Here is a 24223-nt window from a genome sequence, read left to right as displayed (position 1 = left end):
CTAGAGAATATCTATTAATATCATCAACCATATGTAGTTAACTCGTGATGATTGATTGATTGTTTTTTATAAGATAAGTTTAATGCTAGCTAGCAACTTACCTTGGCTTACTGCAAATAAATTAAATACATTTTTTTTTAATCGCATAACAGGCAGTCTCCTTGTGGAGTGCAATGAGAGAGGCAGGTTGTTATTGCGTTGGACTAGTTAACTGTAAGGTTGCAAGATTGGATCCCCCGAGCTGACAAGGTGAAAATCTGTCGTTCTGCCCCTGAACAAGGCAGTTAACCCACCGTTCCTAGGCCGCCATTTTAAATAAGAATGTTCTTAACCGACTTGCCTAGTTAAATAAAAGGTATAATTTTTTTAATATATATATTTTTTTAACTTTAAAAAAAAATTGTATTTATTTATTAAATCGGCACCCAAAAATACCGATTTCCGATTATTATGAAAACCTGAAAAATCGGCCATTCCGATTAATCGGTCGACCTCTAGTTGATACCATTCTCTTATGTTTTACTTTGTAAAAATAATCTGTCATGGAACAGTTATATTTACTATAACTATTACTAATCAAATGTATTGTAAGGGAAAGTAAAACATGCTGTGTTGAAAACGATGCCAGTCAGCCTGCACAGCCGGCTCATCATAAGTACACATTTTCACACACAAGAGTTAGCCCATAGACAATATTAAATTGACAATCTGATGAGTAACTATATTAGGCCTATCAGTTAACAAATTGTACATGAATAGATGGGTGCATCATCTGTAATAGAGAGATGCAGGGAAAGGAGCATAACTTTATAAAATCCTCCTTCCGAGTCACATGCAGATAAAACATTTTGATTTCTACATAGTATCAGAAAGAGCTCAAAATTAAGAGGTGCAGCTTGATTTCCAAATTTCACTTTTCCCAAGAATATCCATGCATTCAGCACATGACCACTCGCACAGCAGCATTGATCTGGCTACTACGCAAACACTAGTAACAAACTTAAAATGTAAATATGCTATTCTGTCGTCAATGGCTGAACAGGCGATAGAAACGCAATGGTGCATGTTACTTCAATGAACTGGAGGGTGATTGATCTGAATGATGAGTGTGAATAGGATGATTGAATTTAGAACAACAGTGTAATGAAGAATTGTGGGCGGTCTAATTATTTTACTATGAAAAGACTGGAAATGGTATATAATTTCCCCTTGCAGAGGCAAATCAGACACTTAGTACAACATACAGTGTGTAGTTCACAATGGCAAGCCGAACCACAACAAATGGACGCACTGACAGCATTGTAAATGCTGCAGAAAATAGCAAGAGTTGGATTGGCGATTGAGCTCGAAATCGACTTTGCTGATGAAGAGTCTTCATTGTACTCTGATGTTGACTTAAAGCCTCGCCGCAGAGAAACCAGAACAGAGCCAACAGAGACCGTGATCCCAACTGCCAAGAGACAGGAGTCCGGGAGGGATGGCACAATTTGAGTAGAAAAGAGTGACGAGTTTGTGACATTCAGATGTTGCAGCACATCAGAGACTGTACTGTTGCTCAAGGGCACAGAAAAGGAAACAGTACGTGGGATGAACTCAAAGCATTTATTGCACTTTCGTATGTCTGCCGGGCATACGGCAGAGAGAGCATGGATGTGGAGTCTTTTTGGTCTGATAGGTACGGGGTGGACAATTCTGAGAGACCATGACACTCAGCCGCTTCAGAGATGAGACACCTGCGGCAGGTGCACATGAAACAAGGGCAATGAAAACTGTGTGCAGTGCAAACTATTTGTTTGTGGGGCTTGCTCACACAAAGCCCCGAAGCTGTGTGCTGACTGTGGACCCGAAGTATAAAGAGAAGACCAGATTGATTCATGCTTAACTTCTTATGGCTGCAGGGGCAGTATTGAGTAGCTTGGATGAAAGGTGCCCAGAGTAAACGGCCTGCTCCTCAGTCTCAGTTGCTAATATATGCATATTATTATAGTATGTATTGGATAAAAACTCTGAAGTTTCTAAAACTGTTTGAATGATGTCTGCGAGTATAACAGAACTCATATGGCAGGCAAAAACCTGAGAAGAAATCAAAACAGGAAGTGAGAAATCTGAGGTTGGTCGAATTTCAACCCAGGCCCTATTGAATTCACAGTGGGATATGAATGAAGTTGCACTTTCTAGGGCTTCCACTAGATTTCAACCATCTTTAGCAACTTGAATGAGGATTCTACTGTGTTGTGGGACTGAATAAGAGCTGAGTGAGTAATTTCCTGGTCACTCGCATTCCACATGATATCGACCTGCAATTCGTTGCTCCTCTAGACACAAAGGAATTCTCCGGTTGGAACTTTATTGAAGATTTATGATAAAAACATCCTAATGATTGATTCTATACTTAGTTTGAAATGTTTCTTCGACCTGTAATATAACTTTTTGAAGATTTTGTCCGAAGTAATGCACAAGCGTTTGGATTTGTATACCTAACGCGCTAACAAAAGTAGCTACTTGGACATAAATAACAGACATTATCGAACAAATCAAGCATTAATTGTGGAACTAGGATTCCTGGGAGTGCATTCTGAAGAAGATCAAAGGGAAAATGTATCATGTAATTTCTGGTTTCTGTTGACTCCAACATCGAGGCTAACATGGAGGCTAATTTGATTATTTGAGCGCCGTCTCAGATTGCATGGTTTGCTTTTTCCGTAAAGTTTTTTTTAAATCTGACACAGCGGTTGCATTAAGGAGAGGTATAGCTATAATTCCATGTGTATAACTTGTATTACCATCTACATTTATGATGAGTATTTCTGTTGAATCAATGAGGCTATGCAAAATCACTGGATGTTTTTGGAACTAGTGAACATAACGCGCCAATGTAAACTCAGATTTTTTTTATATAAATATGAACTTTATCAAACAAAACATACATATATTGTTTAAAATGAAGTCCTATGAGTGTCATTGATGAAGATCAAAGGTTAGTGATTAATTCTCTCCCCATTTGTGCTTTTTGACTCCTATCTTTGGCTGGAAAAATGGCTGTGTTTATTCTGTGGCTTGGTGGTGTCTTAATCGTTTGTGGTGCTTTCGCTATAAAGCATGTTTGAAATCGGACACTGTGGTGGGATTAACAACAAGATTACCTTTAAAACTGTATAAGATACATGCATGTTTGAGGAATTTTAATTATGAGATTTCTGTTTTGAATTTGGCGCCCTGCACTTCACTGGCTGTTGTCATATCATCCCGTTAACGGGATTGCAGCCATAACAAGTTTTAAAAGGCATGCATATACGGGCACAATGGTGTCCGATAAAATAAATGACATATCCACGAATATTTTTTTATGCAATTCATCCTTTACAATTTCTCATGTACTGGTACTTTTGTTTTGGAATATGGCAAATAATTTCACCTGTGCACCTGGCTGGTTTAATTATTCATATTCTCCTTTCTATTTTGTCAAAATAAACTGTAAGTGGAATGTATAACAAATCAAATCAACAAATAAAGTTGATTAAATGGATTACATTGTTATTATTGTAAGGGAAACAAAAACAGGCTATAGGCCTACTTGTTTCTAGGACTTTAAAAAATGTAATTAACTAGGCAAGTCAGTTAAGAACCAATTCTTATTTACAATGATTGCCTACCCGGCCTCCCGGCCTCTCCATCACAGCCGATTGTGATACACCCTGGATTATACAAAACATATCCTTGACTATCTAAACACTATTGTTATTTAATTATACATTTGCACAAATATTTCTTCATGCAATTAATTATTTCTAATAGTGCATAAACTATCAAGCGTTGGTGCTTATGTTTGCACACCTTGCGGGTTGATATGCATCTGTTGCAGTGGTGGAAAAAGTACCCAATTGTTATACTTGAGTAATGACAAGTAAAAGTCACCCAGTGAAATACTACTTGAGTGAAAGTCTAAAAGTATTTGGTTTTAAATATACTTAAGAATCAAAATTAAATGTAACTGCTCAAATATACAGGATCAGTGTCTCTATACCGGGACAGTTGAGCTAATGTGATTAGCATGAGTTGTAACAGCAAACTTTACAGGACATAGCCATGTATTATACGGGCAGAAAGCTGACGTTCTTGCTAATTTAACTACGCTCTGCAATTTACAGTAGGTATTACAGTGAAAGAATGCCATGCTATCGTTTGAGGAGAGTGCACAGTTATGTACTTTAACATTTATAAATAAACCAAATTAGGCACATTTGGGCAGACTTGATACAACATTTTGAACAGTAATGCAATGAATGGTTCATTGGCTCAGTCTAAAATGTTGCACACACACACACTGCTGCCATCTATTGGCCAAAATATTGTGGCTAGACTCCTAAGTCATATAATGGCCCCTCTTTTGCATTTCAAAGGAACAAAAAAATAAATAGAATAGTTTCTTTCATTGTATTATCTTTTACCAGATTTAATGTGTTATATTCTCCTACATGAATTTCACATTTCCACAAACTTCAAAGTGTTTCCTTTCAAATGGTATCAACAATATGCATGTCCTGAGTTACAGGCAGTTAGAGTTGGGCATGTCATTTTAGGTGAAATTATAAAAAAGGGGGTTACGATCCTTAAGAGGTTTTAAAGTAAAAGTATAAACCATTTCACATTCCTTATATTAAGCAAACTTGAGGGCATAATTTTCTTTTTTTATTTAGGATAGCCAGGGGCACACTCCAACACTAATTTACAAACAAAACGTGTGTTTAGCGAGTCCGCCAGATCAGAGGCAGTAGGGATGACCAGGGATGTTCTCTTGATAAGTGTATTAATTGGACCATTTTCCTGTCCTGCTAAGCATTCAAAATGTAACAAGTACTGTTGGGTGTCTGGGAAAATGTGGAGTAAAAAGTACTTTTTTTTTGGAATGTAAATGTTGTTAAAAATAGTAATGTACAGATACCCAAAAAAACTACTTAGGTAGTACTTTGCATCACTGATCTGATGCATATGATAAATGGGATGCCCAGCAACGTTCTCTAGCGGGTACCTATAGGCTGAAAGGCCAGGCAGTTCTAGTGTTAAGGGAAACAAATCAAACAGTTTGGCAACTATAGTTCCGAATAACCGGTTTATGATGATGGTGCTGGGTCCCACCATCAGCTCCGTTCAGCCATTCAAACCACATCCATCTAGGGCTAAGAGGCACAATCCTGACATGTTGGTATTGGCATTGCACCATGCAGCTCTGTTCTTACTTTGCTTCACCTCTGGACTCAGAAACAGCACCAACATTCCAACCAATGTACCAACTTAAAGGACAAAGATTTTAAAAGCATCTAGGTACATGGCTGTACATGGACTCACACACTTAATAACTTTTGTTCACAACAACCACATATCAGGGATTTTCTGTGAATCCCTTGAGGATTGTTGATTCATCCCTCTCTTCGTTCATTACTGTTGCCATTCCATTGCTGTGGTCCAATCATTTCAATAACTTAACTGTTACATCTGTGGGATAATAAACATCATCTTACATGGTCCAGAAGACAGTGATTTGAGAGCAGCCACTCCTTAAATGACCACTGTTGCTAAGAGACCCACCAGTCTCACCCACACACACAAATACAGAAGACAACCACTGTTCTGCCATGTCTGACTTGTGTGCCTCAAGAGACAAATATTCATTATCAGTATCTACGGTTATGTTTTATTTTCCAAGAAGAAAAACTGGTGACAGTGGGGACACTAGATACTACAGACGTCAATGAGTAACCAAGCAGCCATCAACCACTCTATGCATTGGTTTACATGACTGTCAATCTACAGCAGTCTTTATTTCAGATCACATGTACTGACCAAAGTGTCAACACAAGTACATCTAAAACACACAAATATTCACATTTCAAGAGGCAGGCAATTTCTATAACCTGGTCAGTCAGCACTAGTCTTCCACCTCTCCTCAGCCAAACAGAGGTAGTCGAGCCCACCACATGAGCCAGTTAAAAAACAGTTCAAATTAAATGTTACTTTATCTTGAGGCTCTGGGTATTCAACATATTATGTCACTGGAGACTAGACCCAGGTTAGAACAATAACATCAGTCTGGTAGAGGAAAGATGGGCTGGAGACTAGACCCAGGTTAGAACAATAACATCAGTCTGTCTGGTAGAGGAAAGATGGGCTGGAGACTAGACCCAGGTTAGAACAATAACGTCAGTCTGTCTGGTAGAGGAAAGATTGGCTGGAGACCGACTGTGATATTAGGGTTGCGCTGAAGAGGGTGCAAGTTTCTGAACATAGCAGAAAACCCATTAGAGATTTAATGAATAGAGCTGCCATGATCCCCAACTCCACATGACATGATCCCTTACTAAGTTGTGTGTGTTCTAGGGATGTGGCAGTCATGATTTTCTGGCAGGCGGTCAGTCAAGAAAAAGAGGGAATTGTTTAGATGGTCATACCATGGATAATTTAGCTATTGGATTTAGAATTTTAGAGCCCTTTCAGGTATCAGTTTCTAATTTGTAATAAATTTGCAAACATTTCTAAAAACCTTTTTTTGCTTCGTCATTATGAGGTTGTGTGTAGACTGATGAGGAAAACAACTTATTTAATCAAGTGTAGAATAAAGTTGTTACACAACAAAATGTGGAAAAGTCAAGGGGTCTGAATACTTTGAATACAAATCAAATTTTATTAGTCACATGCGCCGAATACAACAGACGTAGTAGACCTTACAGTGAAATGCTTACTTACGAGCCTATAACCGATAGTGCAGTTTCAAAAAATACAGATAGGAATAAGAGATAAAGGTAGCAAGTAATTAAAGAGGAGCAGTAAAAAAATAACATATACAGGGGGAGCTGGTACAGAGTCAATGTGCAGGGCCACCGGTTAGTTGAGGTAGTACGTACATGTAGGTAGAGTTCATTAAAGTGACTATGCATAGATGACAACAGAGAGTGGCAGTGGTGTGAAGGGGCGACGGCGACAAGGGTGACTGGAGTCTGCACTGTCTAGGACTATGCGTATTAGAGCTCATGCGTCTGGGTGTTATGAATTAATCATCACATCAGAAAGCAGGGTCCATTTCATTGTGTTAGGCTGTGAAACAACATCCACAACAACCATGTTGCCTTACCTCCCTAAATTTGCACACATTGTACAGTCAATAACACAATAGAAAAATCTGTTTGTTTATGTGTAACTCTGTTGTTGAGGTCACACTGCTTTGCTATATCTTCGCAAGGTCGCAGTTGTAAATGAGAACTTGTTCTCAACTGGCCTACCTGGTTAAATAAAAATGTTGTTGAACTTCTTCAAATTGATCAATCGCAGTGAGGTGAGTGTTAGTCGCTCTGGATAAGAGCGTCTGCTAAATGACTTAAATGTAATGTAAATGTAAATGTTAAATGCGAAACAGTATCAGGCTTTTAAGTGTTTGACGTGATTTTTCATTGCATTTACACTAATGTCAGAGTGGTTAGAGGGACAATCGAGCACTGAGTACCAAGCCATTAGCGACCTGATGGTCGTTAGCAAGTTGGCTGCTATCAAAGCATGTCCAGAGTGTATAAGACATTACCATGACTCAATGGTCATGTGGAATTTTACTGTGGTCATGACTGCTGGTGTGGCGGTAATACGGTCACTGCAACAGCCCTAGTCTGTTCTACACAACAGGAGTCTGAAAGTTCCAGTGTTGTGCCCTAGTGAGTGGAGTGCAGCCCGCCACAGCTGGTTCTCAGTTTTTAAAAGAGGACATTTCAAAAGAGGCTGTTGAGTCTCAGATTCAGCTCTTAAATTTCACCTGAACTCATTTTTCCTTTAGTAAGACACCAGAATCCTATCTTCCAGATTTAAGTAGTTGGCCCTAAATATCAAACTTAGGCCTAATATCATTGGAACCAACTCACTGTTCCTAGGCAGTCATTGAAAATAAGCATTTGTTCTTAACAGACTTGCCTAGTTAAAAGGTCAAACAATGTTTTTTTTTTAAATGTAGGTTGATGGAGCCTAATCTTTCCGTTTGAATGGTGAACCTTTTCTACCATGGATTGTTCATTTTTAGTAAAAAGCCTACCTGTTACTAGAAAACTGAAAGTTGGCCTAAATGTGTTTATATAGCCTAATAGGAGTCTTAATAAAAATGTAAAAAGTAGTGGATTTAGTACCATTTGGTATGGAAACATTCTGTCATAATGCCATTCCTTACCACCGCTGGGAGAAGGGCTGAAGGAGAAGAGAGACTTCTGCCTGGGTCCAACTGCTACAGCACACTAAGCCATGGAGACAGACCTGGGAACAGAAGGCAGAGGATTTAAAATTACATTCTACTACAAACTAGAATTAATGCGCTATCAGAACTAAGAAAGCATTTTGTGCAAATTTGAATGTCAAAGACCCTGACCACCAACCTTTGGAAGATTTGTATCAGATCAGAAAATCATTAACGCATTTGAACACAGCAGTCCCTGCAGCGTAGACTCAAACCAGTGTGATTAGAACCTGTAGTTACAATTGACACAACAGTCAGCATTTGAGCTGGTCACACTTATTTCACAGAAACATTTTACACAAACAGTCTTTACAATATTATGTCCTCAATGTGAGCAGTTTATTATCGATGCAATGTTCACAGTCACAGAAGTAGCATAACACAATACTCATCCAAATCTGAAAATGTAGGCTACAATAGTCCTAATGCTAACTGAGTAAAGAGTGAGCCAACACTAGCGGTCATATATACCCAACTATCGGCTGATAGAAACCAGATTATGAGTTAGCTAATATTAATTACTACGTATAATTCGTCACATCATGGGTGAGCTAACCAGTGATTGAAATAATTGAGTAAAATACTTTCTAAAAGTCTAAAGTAATCCCAGTGGGTAGTTTGTGCATGTCACCATGTTAGTTTTTCTGCGTCAACCAAACATGAGGTGACAAGATGAGTTGGGTCTATTTGCAGTATGCATGTTGAAGGGAGTGCTCGTCATCTACCATCATTCACTTACGGAAGTTTACTTGAAAGGCGAGTGAACCATCCCTTCTCGTTTTGCTATAAACATTGTGTGTCTGATAGACATTTAAATGACACACAGAATGCATTGAATGTTGTTAACAAACATGGCTCCATACAGACAGCAAATGGCTTAGCATTGGCTCATCATAATCAGTACAACCTTCAAAAAAGGAGAACAAAAATAGACAACATGTAGTTTGTCCCATGTTTCATGAGCTGAAATAAATGATCACAGAAATGTTCCATATGCACAAAAAGCTTATTTCTCTTAAATGTTGTGTTACTGAGCATTTCTCCTTTGCCAAGATAATCCATCCACCTGACAGGTGTGGCATATCAAGAAGCTGGTTAAACAGCATTATCCTTACACAGGTGCACCTTGTGCTGGGGAAAATAAAAGGCCAATAAGATGCACATCACACAACACAGTATGCAGGCCATGACTTCATCAAACACTTTCACAACGCATCAGTGACAAGGCATTAGATGTTTTGAAACAATTCCTGCATCGCATACAAGGCAGTGAAATCTATGCATTACAGCTGGGTGAGTCAACAGATGTGGCAGGCCTGGCACAGGTCCTGGTATATGTCTGTTACGTTTATGGGGGGGATAAATTAAGGAAGATATCCTCTTATGCAAACCAGATGAGGATATGTTTAATGTACTGGACATTTTGTGACGTCAAATGGACTTTGGTGGTCAACATGTGATGTATCTGTACTGATGGCGCAAAAGCCATGACAGGGAGACATAGGAGTGGTAACGCACGTGCAAGCAGTTGCTCCCACTTGGGTACACTGCAGCATCCACCGAGAGGCTCTTGCTGCCAAAGGAATGCCTGACAGCTTGAACGAGGTTTTCGACACTACATTGAAAATGGTTAACTTTGTTAAGCAAGGCACCTGAACTCGTGTATTTTCTGCACTATGCAATGATATGGGCAGCGACCATGTAACGCTTTTACAACATACAGAAGTTCACTGGTTATCAAGGGACAAAGTATTGACACGTTTTTTTTTTTTACTTGAGAGACGAGCTTAAAAAGGTCTTTACTGACCATAAGTTTCACTTGTAATCATGCAAGCGGTCAGACAAGTTTCTCACATGACTGGCCTATCTGGGTGATGTTTTTTCTCGCCTAAATGATCTGAAGCTAGGATTACAGGGACTCTCTACAACTATATTCAATGTGCGGGACAAAATTGATCAAGTTGGAGCTCTTCTCTGTCTGCATTAACAAGGACAACACACATGACTCCAATCATTATGATTTTTTGTGTGCAAATGAACTCAAGTTTACGAACAATGTCAAATGTGAGATTGCGAAGCATCTGAGGGAGTTGGGTACACAATTACGCAGGTACTTTCCCGAGACGGATGACACAAACTGGATTCGTTATCCCTTTCATGCCCTGCCTCCAGTCCACTTACCAATATCTGAACAAGCGGTTCTGTGAAAATTTAATTTAAAATCAGAAGCCACTGCCAGATTTCTGTTTTGGCCTGCGCAGTGTTTGTCCTTCCTTGGCAAATCGCACTAAGACACTGATGCCCTTTGCAACCACGATTCTCAACCCTCACTATCATGACAACTAAATACAGTCACAGACTGTGTGTGGACAATTATTTAAGACAGACTCTCCAATACAACCAAACTTTGCAGAGTTCCATGCATCCTTTCAAGCCCACCCTTCAAATTAACCTGTGGTGAGTTATTCACAACTTTGATGAACAAATAAGGTTTAATATGTAAGATGGTTAAATAAAGAGCCAGATTTTTATTATTTGTGCCCTGGTCCTATAAGAACTCTGTCACTTCCCACGAGCCGGGTTGTGACAAAACTTACTCATTCTTATGTTTAATAAATGTATCATATAGTGTGTGTGGCAGGCTTATAATTATGGCAACAAAAAAACAAAAACATTTGTGAGTGTGGTGACCCTGATGCTAGAGGGGGTACACAGCTGGAGGTTGAATGTTTGAAGGGGTACGGGATTATAACACGTTTTGGAACCACTTCTGTGAATTAATGACTTCATTTCAAACTGTTGTTAGAAAATCATGTAATATTGACAAGTTGAAACACACCCTATTGATAATTAGCAGGCAGCATGTCTTGGTTTGAGGGCAGTTGTCCTGTTGCGTAAAAATCACATTTAGGAACAGTGAGTAAATTCTGACATCACGCGCATAGGTAAACTCATGCTGGAGGGGACCGTTAAGAGATATTATAGTTCACTAGTAAAAAGGACAAAGGGATTGTCTGGTACGGCCATGTGCACCACGTCATTGCGCTCTTGCTCTGCTGTATGTGATTCTTGCTAGCGGTCACTCAAATGGCGAGGGGCTGAATCTGATTGGCTGGAACTTGAATTTGCTAGGGTGCTGGCCCATGTGGGGGGGAAATGTTGTTTTCTAAATGGCACAGCACAACTTCCTGAAAATAGACACTTTCAAACTAGGGATTTCGTGACTAATTGAGGTAACAGTAATTCTGCATGTATAAACTAGACATTGACACACTCAGCCCAAAGCAGAGGATTTAAAAAAAATACTTACTAGTTGCCAAAGTACCAAAGCATACAGGCTACCTGAGACAAAAAACAGGTATTGCAAAGAAACACCGGGACTGCAGCGGCAAGCGACGGTTGCTATAGCAACAGCATGCTGCGGTCTTTGTGGCGATGGGATGAAGGGTGTTCTGGAGGGGGGAGAAAGAGCTTTAAGAGCATAATGTTTACTGATCATTTTTATTGTTTTTTCTCCTTCACTTGCTTTGGCAATAACAACATATGTTTCCCATGCCAATAAAGGACTTACATTGAAATTGAATTGAGAGTCAGAGAGCCAGAGTTTGAGTGTAATGTTTACTATTAATGTTTGTTGTTTATTATCCATTTCACTTGCTTTTGCAATGTAAGCATATGTTTCCCATGACAACAAAGCCCCTTAAATTGAAAGACACAGAAAGGAGAAACACTAGCGGGACAAGCTCTCACTTACATGAGGGGCTCTTTACTGAAAGGCAAACTGTGACAGTATCACCAACCAGTTCAAACAAGATACAAAACACCTCAGTTACAGAGGATCTAGTGCACTCTCCTCAGGTCCTGGGCTGCCAATGGCCACAATCAATGCACCCTGGATAGAGTGTGCGCGCTCGGGCATCATGTTAAAACACCTGATTCAACTCATCAAGGTATTGATGATCGTTGAATCAGGAGGAGTTTTTATTGTTGGGCCGGAACAAAACAGTGAGCATGCACAAAACGTGTTGCTCTCCAGGAACACAGTTGGTGACTGACCACTGAAGATCGAGGTCAACAGGTTTGTTTACATTCAAACAGAGGGAAGGAAGTACCTGGTCCCCTCAGAGGGAAAGCAAACATCATGCATGACTAGACAATGTGTGGTAAATATCAACCGTGCTCCTACCCAACTGCTCTGTCCTGCTATAGGAATTAGCAACGAGTACCATGTGTTCATCAAAGGGAAACCCACAGAAGGGACAAGGTCGTGCCCAGCCAGGCCTAATGGTAGATGGCTTTGGAGATTATAGGTGTATGTAAATGTGCTGGTGTTTACAATTCAGCTTTAAAATACTGGTTGTTTTGCGTTTTCATAAAACGGTGCTGTGCATGATAATGCACAAGGGTATAACAGATCGATTACCTTCTGCTCCTGCCTAATAGTATCCTACTGATTCAGTATGTATTGACCCAGCAGTCTTAAAGGAAGGTCCATAATCACCAACTATGGGCATACAGACGCAGGATGGAGACGTACACCCAACACCTAACAGTAAACATAACTTTGCGATTAATATATTGTAATATTGCATAATAGCAGTCTACAGCCCGGGATAACATAGTTCCAGAACATCAAATAAACAATAAGACAGCTTGGCCTGTATATCAAGAGCACAGATGAACTAAACACATTATCCCACAGGGTCTGCCCCTTCCTCATCATTACAAAGAAGAGGTCATAGGTCAGCTAAGTATCTATACACAACACAAGCCCCTCTCCAGTCTGTAAAGGGGTTATGCTACTGCAGTGGTAACATGCTTCTTCATATTCACTACAGGGAGGAACTCCTAACACAGTCTTTAGGAAAATACCCACCCAGTATTCTCCTCTCCGTTCAGTCAGGGTGGTCTAGTCTCTCTCGGCAGACTTAACACACAATCTCCTGATGTGTGTGTGTGTCAGATATAAAACCAGTCCCTTTGCAGCAAGTCACAGCCCAGTAACAGTATCTTGTGCTGTGGACATTATTGCCCCCTGAAGTTGGTTTCTCAGAGACCGAAATAGCCCACAAGTCTAGCCCAACAAAAATGACTGCTTTTTCTTGAGATAAGGGCAATGCTGATGTTATTATGGTTCATGTCGGTTATCATGGTTCATGCCCCAGAAAAACAGTTTTCTGGGGCATCTTTTGACAATTTTTGCTTCGATACATTCCTAAAGGACATAATGTACTTTTTAAACCATACATTTTCTCTGACAACCAAAAGTACTCATTACATTTTGAATGTTTGGCAGGCAAGGAAAATGGTCCAATTCACACATTTATCATGGATGTCATAAGGTGAATGCACAATTTTGTAAGTCGCTCTGGACAAGAGCGTCTCTAAATGACTTAAATGTAAATGTTATCAAGAGAACATCCCTGGTCATCCCTACTGACTCTGATCTGGTGGACTCACTAAACACCAATGCTTTGTTTGTAAATTAATGTTGGAGTGTGCCCCTGGCTATCCATAAATAAAATAAAAAGAATGGAGGCATCTGATTTGCTTAATATTTATACTTATATTTAAAGTATATTTAAATCCAAATAAATTTAGACTTTTACTCAAGTAGTATTTTACTGCATAGCGTTCACTACAGTGAGAGTCTGCTATGTCACCTCAGCCAGCTGGCCAGACAAACCATTTCCTGCTAGACAACTGATTTCACCCACCCCCCCCCCCCACATGTTTTTATTAATACAGACAAGATAAAAGGTCCCGTGTAGCTCAGTTGGTTGAGCATGGCACTTGCAACTCCAGGGTTGTGGGAACTAGACTCACACAGGGGACTAGTACAACTCACTGCCGTAAGTCGCTCTGGATAAGATCTGCTAAATAAGTAGAATGTCGAATGTAAATACAAAACCAAAGCACACTCACATCCCACCTACTCCTTGAGGGAAATAAGTTATTGCGTGGAACGTGACAGCTGACTGTGACTCTTCTACTGACTTCTAGAGAAAGACAGGCACAACAAACCTAGCCTAATCTGTGACCCATGAGGCCATATCACAACAAACAGAGAAAATAGGCAGAAATCCAGAGAGAAGGCATCCATTAATATATAGACCAAGGGTTAAAGTTCATTGAGACATCATAAGAGGTTTAAATTGGGTGGATGGTTCAGGTTACTCTGGTGTGAAGGTTAGAACCGGATAAGATTTTTTTTATGTGCAGGAAAAACAGAACCTAACTCTGGCAACCAATGAACCAACAATCAAGACATTGTTAGGATGAGGAGAGGAGCTTTAAAAACTTGGCAACATCGGTTAGAAGTAAAAAGTTTGGCAAGACTGATTATAATCACAACACAGTATGCCAGAACAATTCACTATTAGTTTCCTCACCATCTGTTAGCTTCATAAGGCAGCGCCATATGTGGCTCTGACAAAGTGCTATGCAAAATCTCAAATCTACCTTATCCCATTTCAAGCAAGACTGTTGTCAGGTGAGGCGTTTGTGTTGTGTCATCATCCAGTGATGTGTTGCAGGCAGCAACCACTTCACTCTCACTTTCATCTTTAGCTTCTTTGATCTGCCAGTCTCTCTCTTTGGTGCTAGTTATCCCAAGGGGCTGGCTCATCCTCCCTCTCCCATTTATGATTGAGACCCACGTTGACCTCACCGAGTTACCTGTGTATGTCTGCAGAGTCAAGCATTCACAGTGCTAACAGTTGAAAAATATTGGGCTGCCCTTTAACAGATATCATTGGTGATAATGAAGCAAATGGCGTAGGATATCAGAGTTGACTTGCTAGCTGCTAACGTTACATTGTAACAGGTGGCATTACTGGGAGGTCTAGAGATATCACCGCATACACAAAAAAAACGTTGCATTCAGTTCACTAGCGGTTACTGGTAGGCTGACTGATTAAAGAGAAGGCACTACAGTTAACTGCGAGACGTTGGTTTTAATTTGTGAGAAGTTAACGTTAGATTGTTTCCAACATCACAGAGATAGCGTGTCAGTGCGGTTATCTGACAGGCAAGATAGCGTGTAAACCGAATAAAATAGGGGGGGAGTGAATGAAAAGACACGGAACAATGTTGTCATCTTGTAATTTAAATCAGTTTACACATTGTCTACTGTGGCTTTAACCACTCACACTGATAGCCAACTAGCTTGCTGTATTCTACATGGCATGACTGCATCAACAACCTCTGCACTCACTAACGCTACTCTGCTACTAGCCATGCTGCTAGTTCTGCTCGCACGTTAAAAACAAGACAGCCCTACCCAGTTCAAATATCTTACCCAATTCCTTCGCATTGCCGTATGAAAATGTTTACCATTTCGATTCAACGACACACTGCAATTGATGTCGAGGAGAATGTCTTGTGTTTTTTTAGGAAATCGGAAGTTTCATTCGCGGAATAAAATGGCTCCTGCTGATATGTTCGGATAAATTTGGTGACGTAATCAGTAGTCAAACAGAAGCTTTGCGTTGCCTCCCCTGCATTCAAGACACAGGGGGCGCTCGAGTCTTCAACTTAGATAGCAAATCATTCTACACCCCATAAGTGTATAAATACATGTTTATCGTTGGCAGCATTATATCATATAACTCTGAGCGAACAAATAATTACAAATCATGAAGCACTTTCTGGCAAGTTCATTTTGCAAGAGATAAGACCAAACGATGAGTCCGTATGTGGAGCCAATGTTCAATATCTGAATATTTTAATAGAGCACTAGTCTAGTTCTGACAAACAGTATGTTTCATTACCAACATTATCAGACAATTCATTCATCATAACAAAACCTAGTATTTAAACACTGTATTGTTGAGTAAGAGCTTGTAACTAAGCATTTCCCTGGGCAGTATTAATATATGTTGTATGCTGTAAATGCAACAAATAAACTTTAATTTGTTTTAAAACAGGGGTGTCAAACAAATTTCGCCCCGGGGGCCACATTTGATAATCAATTAGGTTTGGAGGGCCGCACTGAAAATGTGTTATATTTCCTTGCTGTCATAACTGAACATTTTTGATGGTTTAAATTCTATTTGGTTTGAGTAATTTGAAAGTATATTGACTTCGTTCCTCCCACACATTTATTTGATTGTTTTTATGAAACCACCCACAGACCGGATGTTTCACACTCGATTTAAAACACTTTCTGCTTACTGACTCCTCTGTATCCTCAGTGTTCCACTACAGTACTGCAAGTATCAAATCCAACAGCAGATCCTAAATATAATTCAGCTCATATAAGCAAAACATCCATTTACATATTCAAAGATTTACAAAGTCAAAGTTGGATAACAAAATTCAAACACGTACAATGACAACACAATTGAGTTCAGTCCATACACAAGGCACAGTTCCTTCCATAGTCTTTCTAAAAGTCAAACCTGAGCATAGCTGATATCACATATCAGAAGCTGTTCCTTTAAAGTGTATGACTATTTACTTTTCTGTGCAGGGGCAGGGATGTCCACAGTATTATGCAGGAACTCATAGAGCGACTTCCCATTGCCAGCATGCCCCAGAATCTGTGCTAGCCTTTCCTGGCTTAGTTTGGCTAGGTGTGCCAGGCTATCTGCGTGTTTAACCAGAGCCCTGTAGTTCTTCGCATTAACCCCTGGCATCCGAAGCAGGAAGTCGTATGGCCCAGGGTTGAAGAGGTCAGCTGACTCTGCCACCGTGTCCGACTCGGCAGTGATGGCCTGGGCCGCGGCGGCATCCGGCTCGGGTCGACCTTTCTTCAGCTCCTGGAAAAGTTCTGCGGTGGCGTGTGGGGAGGGGCACCAAAGGATCCTGAGGCGGGGGAAGTGCAGGGTGAGGAGGGTCAGCTTGGAGGTGACGTCGTTAGCTGAGATCTCCTGGCGGAAGTCGGTGCGGGCCACCAGGGAAAAGGGCTTGGCCGAGTCGAACTCGATCAGCAGGACGGGCTTCCGGTAGTACCGCGTCATGGACAGGCACTGGGTGTAGAGGCGTCCGCTCTGAAGCGAGCCAATCAGGTCACTGACGCTCTTGCGCTCCACGCAGGTGTCAGCAGTGAGGATGTAATCGCCCACCTCCAGGGTGACAGGCTCGATGTCCAGGCCGCGTCGGTGGAGGAGGGAAGGGAGCTCACTGCGGAACTCACGCATGTCCACAATCACACGGGACGGCTCCTTGGGATGCTCCTGGCCCCCTGATTGGAGAGACATGACATTAAATTACATCAACAAATCAGACTCAGATAGATGATGTGGATTGTAAGACATAAGCCGCCCATAGTGTAATCAATCAGATGCAATTTAATCACATCACTTACCCGCTTTGCGTGTGTTGGTAGTAGAGTAAGCAGGCTCCTGACTCCTGCTCAGATCCAGGTTGGTGTCTTCTCTTCCCTCTCTCTCCTCAGGAACTACCATAGTGGCCTTCTCCCTGCAATCACACACACACAGACACCCAGTCAGTCAGCACAGCTCACAAACTAACACATGGTATGGAAACTGAAGGATGATCATAATATAATACAGCAGATGTCTGACCTGATGAGGTGTTCAAAGGCTTGTTTCTCTTTAGCCAGACCAGTCAAGTACCTCTGCTCCTCAGTGGAGCCACCATAGATCAGGAAGTACACCCTGAGAGGAGGAGGAAATGCTTCATGAGTGACTTCATCTGGGAGAAAAACAACATGTAATTCAGAAGATCTGTGTAAAATGAATAAGGGGATAATGGTTTTGTTTGATTACCTCAGTGGCTTCCCGGTCTGGAGGCTTTGTAAATCTCCAGCTGACGAACAAAGCTGAGCTCGGCGTCATAAAGCACCACAAAACTGGGCTCCACCTCATGCAGTACCCGCGTCAGACTGTAGGGGTCAGTGCAACCTCTCAGAGGGTGGATAACAGTCAATGGCTCTTTCAGAACACCGTAGTAGGCGTCAGACGACAAGTCTAACTTTACCTCCCCCTCCTCCTCCTTTTCCAACAGGCCTCCCTCATCCCCACTGCTGCCCATCACTTCTCCCTCATCCCCCTCTCTGTTGCCAACCATTTGAGTCAGGGTCAGAGACGGCCTCTTTTTACTCTTTGAGTTTGGCTTGGTTGCCGCATTCCCTTTGGCTTTTTTTCCTTTGGTCTCTTTCTCAGGCTGTTGTTTCCTGGCCCAACTCTGGCCCTGTTGTTTGTGTGCGTCTGGGTCGAACAAGGCATCTCTTTTGCCAATGGTGCGAGCGTAGAGTCTATTGAGTAGGGAGTCTGAGCCACGACTGATGTACTCATGAAGTTGAGCACAGGTTCTGTCATCACTGGCACAGATCAAGATGTGGCCTGGGGAATCAGACAAAGAATAGTGAGACTCACCACCTAGGACTGAACAGTTTACCAACGCATGTCATAGCTTTGGTAGGAATATGTTACGCCTTCTGTGTCCATATACAATACTTTATCTATATTGTAATCTGCTAGTGGCTGACCTGGTTTGAGTTCAGAGCTCTTGTTCTCCTTCTCTATCTCCTGCAGCACCTCTGTCAGAGCCTCCCACTTTGGGTTCTGCTCCAGCACCAGCACCCTCTTCACCTCTGGGGCAGACACACAAACATCATTTTCTTCAGCTCCAGAAAGCATCAAATAAAATTGTATTGTTCGCATACACATTTTTTGCAGATGTTATCGTTGATGTAGCGAAATGTTCAAGCTCTTCCTCTGAAAGAAGTGGAATTACATATAATATAGCCATAGAGATTGTGCTTGAATGTATATTTTGAGAGCAGTTTAGTTACCTGAAGTGCTTTGTTGTTTTTCTAAGTCAGCTCCCACCTTGAGTTTCTTCTTGGACTCAGGAATGCAGTACACCCGACTCCTGGCGTTAATAAACATGGAGGTGCTGGAGTCCAGAAACAACCACCCTGTTGAAATGAACCACAGTCAAGTGACATTTTTGCTTGAATCAGCATCTAGGGCTGCCGAACATAATGGAAGGGGAAACACAGAGACCTTCATATGATAGCTCTCCAATGAAACTAATGCAGTTAGCTATTCATATTCTCTTACTCTCCAAGGACAGTTCTTACAACTTCTTACCAGAGTTGCTTCCAAAGTTTTTCTGGCTGGAGCGGAGTGACTCGAGGAGGTTGAGGAAGGTGACACAGTCGTACTGGGTGAGGTAGAGCAGCAGGGTACGTAAGATCTTCAGGTCCTGGACCAAAGACTTGGTCTTGGCTCCCAGCTGGTGCCACAGAGGGTCCAGGTAGTGACGGATGGTCTGGGGGTCAAACAGGCACAACCAACAGGAATATGAGAGAAAATCTGTAAGTGGTCAATAGAGTACAGTGGATGCCTTGATTTAAGTAACGCCTGGAGTAGAGGTCGACCGATTAATCAGAATGGCCGATTCATTCAGCCGATTTCAAGTTTTCATAATCGGTCATCGGCATTTTTGGCCACCGATTATGGCCGATTACATTGCACTCCATGAGGAGACTGCGTGGCAGGCTGACTACCTGTTATGCGAGTGCAGCAAGGAGCCAAGGTAAGTTGCTAGCTAGCATTAAACGTATCATATAAAAGACAATCAATCACCAGTTAACTACACATGGTTGATGATATTACTAGTTTATCTAGCTTGTCCTGCGTTGCATATAATCGATGCAGTGCCTGTTAATTTATCATCGAATCACAGCCTACTTTGCCAAATGGGTGATGATTTAACAAGCTCATTCGTGAAGAAAGCACTGTGTACCTAACCATATGCATCAATGTCTTTCTTAAAATCAATACACAAGAATACATTTTTAAACCTGAAAATGTAGTTAATATTGCCTGCCAACATGAATTTCTTTTAACTAGGGAAATTGTGTCACTTCTCTTGCGTTCTGTGCAGGAAGAGACAGAATTGTAAATAAATATGACATAACGTTGAAGGTTGTGCAATGTAACAGAAATATTTAGACTTAGGGGTGCCACCCGTTAGATGAAATACGGAACGGTTTCGTATTTCACTGAAAGAATAAACGTTTTGTTTTTGAAATGATAGTTTCCAGATTTGACCATATTAATGACCTAAGGCTCGTATTTCTGTGTGTTATTATATTATAATTAACTCTATGATTTTATATTTGATAGAGCAGTCTGACTGAGCGGTGGTAGTTAGCAGCAGGCTCGTCAGCACTCATTCAAACAGCACTTTCCTGCATTTGCCAGCAGCTCTTCGCTGTGCTTCAAGCATTGTGCTGTTTATGACTTCAAGCCTATCAACTCCCGAGATTAGGCTGGCAATACTATATTGTCTATAAGAACATCCAATAGTCAAAGGTATATGAAATACAAATGGTATAGAGAGAAATAGTCCTTTAATTCCTATAATAACTACAACTTAAAATTTCTTACCTGGGAATATTGAAGACTCGTGTTAAAAAGAACCACCAGCTTTCATATGTTCTCTTGTTCTGAGCAAGGAACTTAAACGTGAGCTTTTTTACAAGGCAAATATTGCACTTTTACTTTCTTTTCCAACACTTTGTTTTTGCATTATTTAAACCAAATTGAACATGTTTCATTATTTATTTGAGACTAAATTTAATTTATTGATGTATTATATTAAGTTAAAATAAAAGTGATCATTCAGTATTGTTGTAATTGTCATTATTACAAACATATATAAAAAAAATCGTCCGATTAGTCGGTATAGGCTTTTTTTTGGTCCTCCAATAATCGGTATCAGGGTTGATAAATCATAATCGGTTGAACTCTAGTCTGGAGACGAGCAGTGTGGAGTCATATTTTTATATCACTAGCGCTAATATGAAGAACAATAAATGTACATTCACATTGAGTTGTGTTATGCATACAATGGTTATTGCTGAACTGCAAGAAGTTGTAGTTAGTTTACTCCAGTGGGTATTGATGCTTAATTCCTATGTAACTAACAAGTCTGACCTTTTCGAAGGCATTCCCAAGGGTATTCTCCAGGGAGAGGTCCTCTGCCTCCAGCGTGGGGTTGTAGCGCTTCAGCTCCTTCAGACAGGCGTTCATGATGTCCAGGACAGAGCTCTGGATGGCCCCCATGGCTGGGGTCAGAGACACATGCAGCTCCACCACCTCTGGCTTGTGTCTGTCCAAAACCGAGTTCACTGACGCCTGGAACCTGAGAGAGGCGGGGAGACAGAGAGAGAAAAAGAGAGAGAGGCAGCAGAAAGAGAGAACTATCCATCATCATCAATAATCCAAGAAGGTACCACACAAAGGAGTAAAAAAGTAAATAAAACGGTCTTCCCCACCCACCTGGGCCAGAGGAAAAGTTTCTTGACAAAGAGGTTCCTCATGACTCTCTCCACCTGACAGAAGCCTGAGGAGAAGGATGTGGCCTTGTCTGTGAAGGCCTTGATGAAGCCTGACTTATTCTTCTGTCTGAACAGTCTCAAGATGAAGGCTTCCTGGCAAGACTCAATTATCTTATGAGCCCGGTACACCAGTATACCTGGGGAAAACAGAGAAAGTTGTGGGTCGATGTAAATAAATAAAGTGAAGCAGCACAAACAGAGAAAGGATAGTGCTTAGACAGAGAGAGCAATATGAGTGTCCTTTTGAGCAACTACATCTTAGGGCATTGTTTTCACACATCCCAGTCTGATTTGTATCCAGGACCATTTGGTACCATTATCCATACTAATATAACATAACTGGTAGGTAAAAACTCTAGTTTTGCCTACACTATATACTGACCAGAGATGAGGTGTGCAGGTATCCTGTCAGTGAGGAAGTCCACCACTAGGATACGGCTGGTGACAAACAGGACCCCTCCCTGTGTATAAACTTCGTAGCGCTCTGTACTCTGAACATCACTGGTCACTGTCCGGGGCAGGTGGCTCACTCCCTCAGCTCGCAGTTGCTCTGTGAAGAACTCCTAGCAGAGGAAATAGAAGCACAAATAGGAACATGGGTTATTGGTTACTGTTACAAACTTTCTACATAGAAAGACACGTAACGTTGTTCAAACTTCACCTAGAGTTCGATTCAAGCAAGATCTGCAACCAAGGGGGGTCCATCCTAGCTGAAGCCCTCCTGATGCAACCTTGAAAGTCAAACAGGTGATGTCAAGTAGCCACCTATAATCGTTGTGTAACGTTGCCCCCTCCTGAACTGGGCCCCTGACCATTCGTTCCCCTAGCACCGCTATTATTCACCCACCTGCTCGGGCGTGGTAGTGTTCAGCAGCAGTACCAGACTCCCCTCCTCGGAGTACACCCGCATGAACTGCAGCAGGATGCGGTCTATCCCCATGCCCTCCGCAGTCACCAGCAGCCCGTCCGAGCCAAACAAACTCAGGAACATCTCCGTCTCAAATTCAAGTAGTTGACCAGCCATCTCCCTCCGTGTACTGTGAGTTGTTGTCAGTAATAATGTTGGTCGGTCAGTCAGACAGACAATATAGCTTGAATGCTATCTAGCTTGCTAGCTATTCAACATGGTTTTACTCTGCAAGAACGAGTCGGTAAAGAAAATACATTTAACTTGTTTGCTAACTAAAACTGCTTTCGGTATACCTGCATATCATCAGTTGTAAGAAAATAACCACAAGTGCATACACTAGGAGTTATTCGGAGCTTCGTTGTATTAGCCTGCACATCCCACCAATGTTTTGGAAATCGCATATCCGGTCACGTAACGGTGAAGCGGGAAGAAGCGATAGGATTTTTAGCGCCATCTGCTGTAGTGGAATAGTAACTGTATACAGTAGGAATATGTACAATATGTACATCATACATACTGGACATGTACTGCACAGGAGGCTAGTGAGAGGAGGACGGCTCATAAATGTCTTGGATGGAGTAAATGGATTGGTATTAAACTCATGGAAACCACGTGTTTGAGGTGTTTGATACCATCCCATTCATTTCGTTCAAGCAATTGCGATGAGCCTGTCCTCCATAATTAAGGTACCACCAGCCACCTGTGATGTACTGTATAACCCAACTTATTATCATGCATAGTGTCCACCAGGGGATTTTGAGAGCCAGCAGGGAAATGCAATCAGGTGACAAAATCTACAATATTTAACACTACCAAAACACTAATGATTCCTCTGGGGAGGCATAGGGAACACAGCAGTGAAAAGACCATGACAAGGTAGAGTGGTTGCATACGTGTGTGTATGTTGTGCTGCTAAATTGTACCCAGCTGGACTATGTTCTATGTCCTGCCAACCCACGTTTCTCCATAATCAGTGAAGAGGCAGTGTGTAATCATAGCTCAGAATAGGACAGGCTTGTAAATGACACTGGAGGAGGAGGAGAAGGAGTGGGGGAGGGTTCTGTCTGCTTCAGACAGCACACACACACACAGCTCCCGCTCCTCCAACCCTGGCTCTCCTAGTCAGATGGAGATGTTGTTGACATGACTCACCTCAGAACTGTAGCTATAACACTGTGACCTGCATTTACATGCTTTAATATTTACATTCGTACCGGTATTCACATTTTGGTGCATTTCCGATCTAGAGCCATGCATACTGTGAGACCTACAGAGAAGGATATTCTCAGAACAGTCAGTTTGTTTCACCTTCCCCATAAAATATGGGTAAGTAGCTGTGAAGCACTTCCACTTACCAACACAGAAAGAGATATTTCCTTTCTCTTGTTGTTCTTAAAGTGAAGTGGCCACAGAGAAGAAACTTAGGCAGGTGGTGAGGCTTAAACCATGCTTGTGGAATACCTCAATGGAACACAGGCATCAATGTTTCAATAGGTTCATCTCCATGGTGCAGTCAAACATATGATCCTCCAGGGTAAACAAACTATCTGCTGCCTGGCTGTGCCCTAAAAGTCTGTTACATCACTGTCATTGTGGGTCCCTTCTAGCAGGAGATCCTTCTCTAGCACGACATCACTGTCATTGTGGGTCCCTTCTAGCAGGAGATCCTTCTCTAGCACGGCATCACTGTCATTGTGGGTCCCTTCTAGCAGGAGATCCTTCTCTAGCA

General features: G+C 41.5%; 2 protein-coding genes across 6 annotated transcripts in view; both read right to left on the bottom strand.

Annotated features, from left to right (window-relative positions):
* The window catches only part of mrtfba (myocardin related transcription factor Ba), a 37527-nt gene extending 21814 nt beyond the window's left edge, over positions 1–15713 (bottom strand). The window contains exons 1-3 of one of the 5 annotated variants that reach the window (XM_046357079.1): positions 15564–15713; positions 8403–8493; positions 8201–8283 (exon numbers count right to left, since the gene is read on the bottom strand). The gene's annotated coding sequence lies outside the window, so the exon portion shown is untranslated. Of the gene's footprint in view, positions 1–8200; positions 8284–8402; positions 9797–15563 lie in introns of those variants that run through there. The other 4 variants (XM_046357082.1, XM_046357083.1, XM_046357081.1 and 1 more) reach the window with 4 other exon arrangements.
* A 638-nt stretch (positions 15714–16351) lies between these two features.
* Positions 16352–22880, bottom strand: ercc4 (excision repair cross-complementation group 4). The gene is given in 12 exon segments (XM_046355254.1): positions 16352–17450; positions 17574–17686; positions 17794–17905; positions 17998–18573; positions 18720–18824; positions 19026–19151; positions 19327–19507; positions 21181–21388; positions 21526–21721; positions 21967–22147; positions 22432–22621; positions 22788–22880. Coding segments are annotated over 12 exon segments (2733 nt in total). The 5' UTR covers positions 22799–22880; the 3' UTR covers positions 16352–16716.
* Positions 22881–24223: the final 1343 nt, after the last annotated feature.

This window comes from Oncorhynchus gorbuscha, linkage group LG07 (genome assembly GCF_021184085.1).
Source record: "Oncorhynchus gorbuscha isolate QuinsamMale2020 ecotype Even-year linkage group LG07, OgorEven_v1.0, whole genome shotgun sequence".
NCBI classification, from domain to species: domain Eukaryota; kingdom Metazoa; phylum Chordata; class Actinopteri; order Salmoniformes; family Salmonidae; genus Oncorhynchus; species Oncorhynchus gorbuscha.
This window is presented reverse-complemented; position numbering and strand designations above follow the sequence as displayed.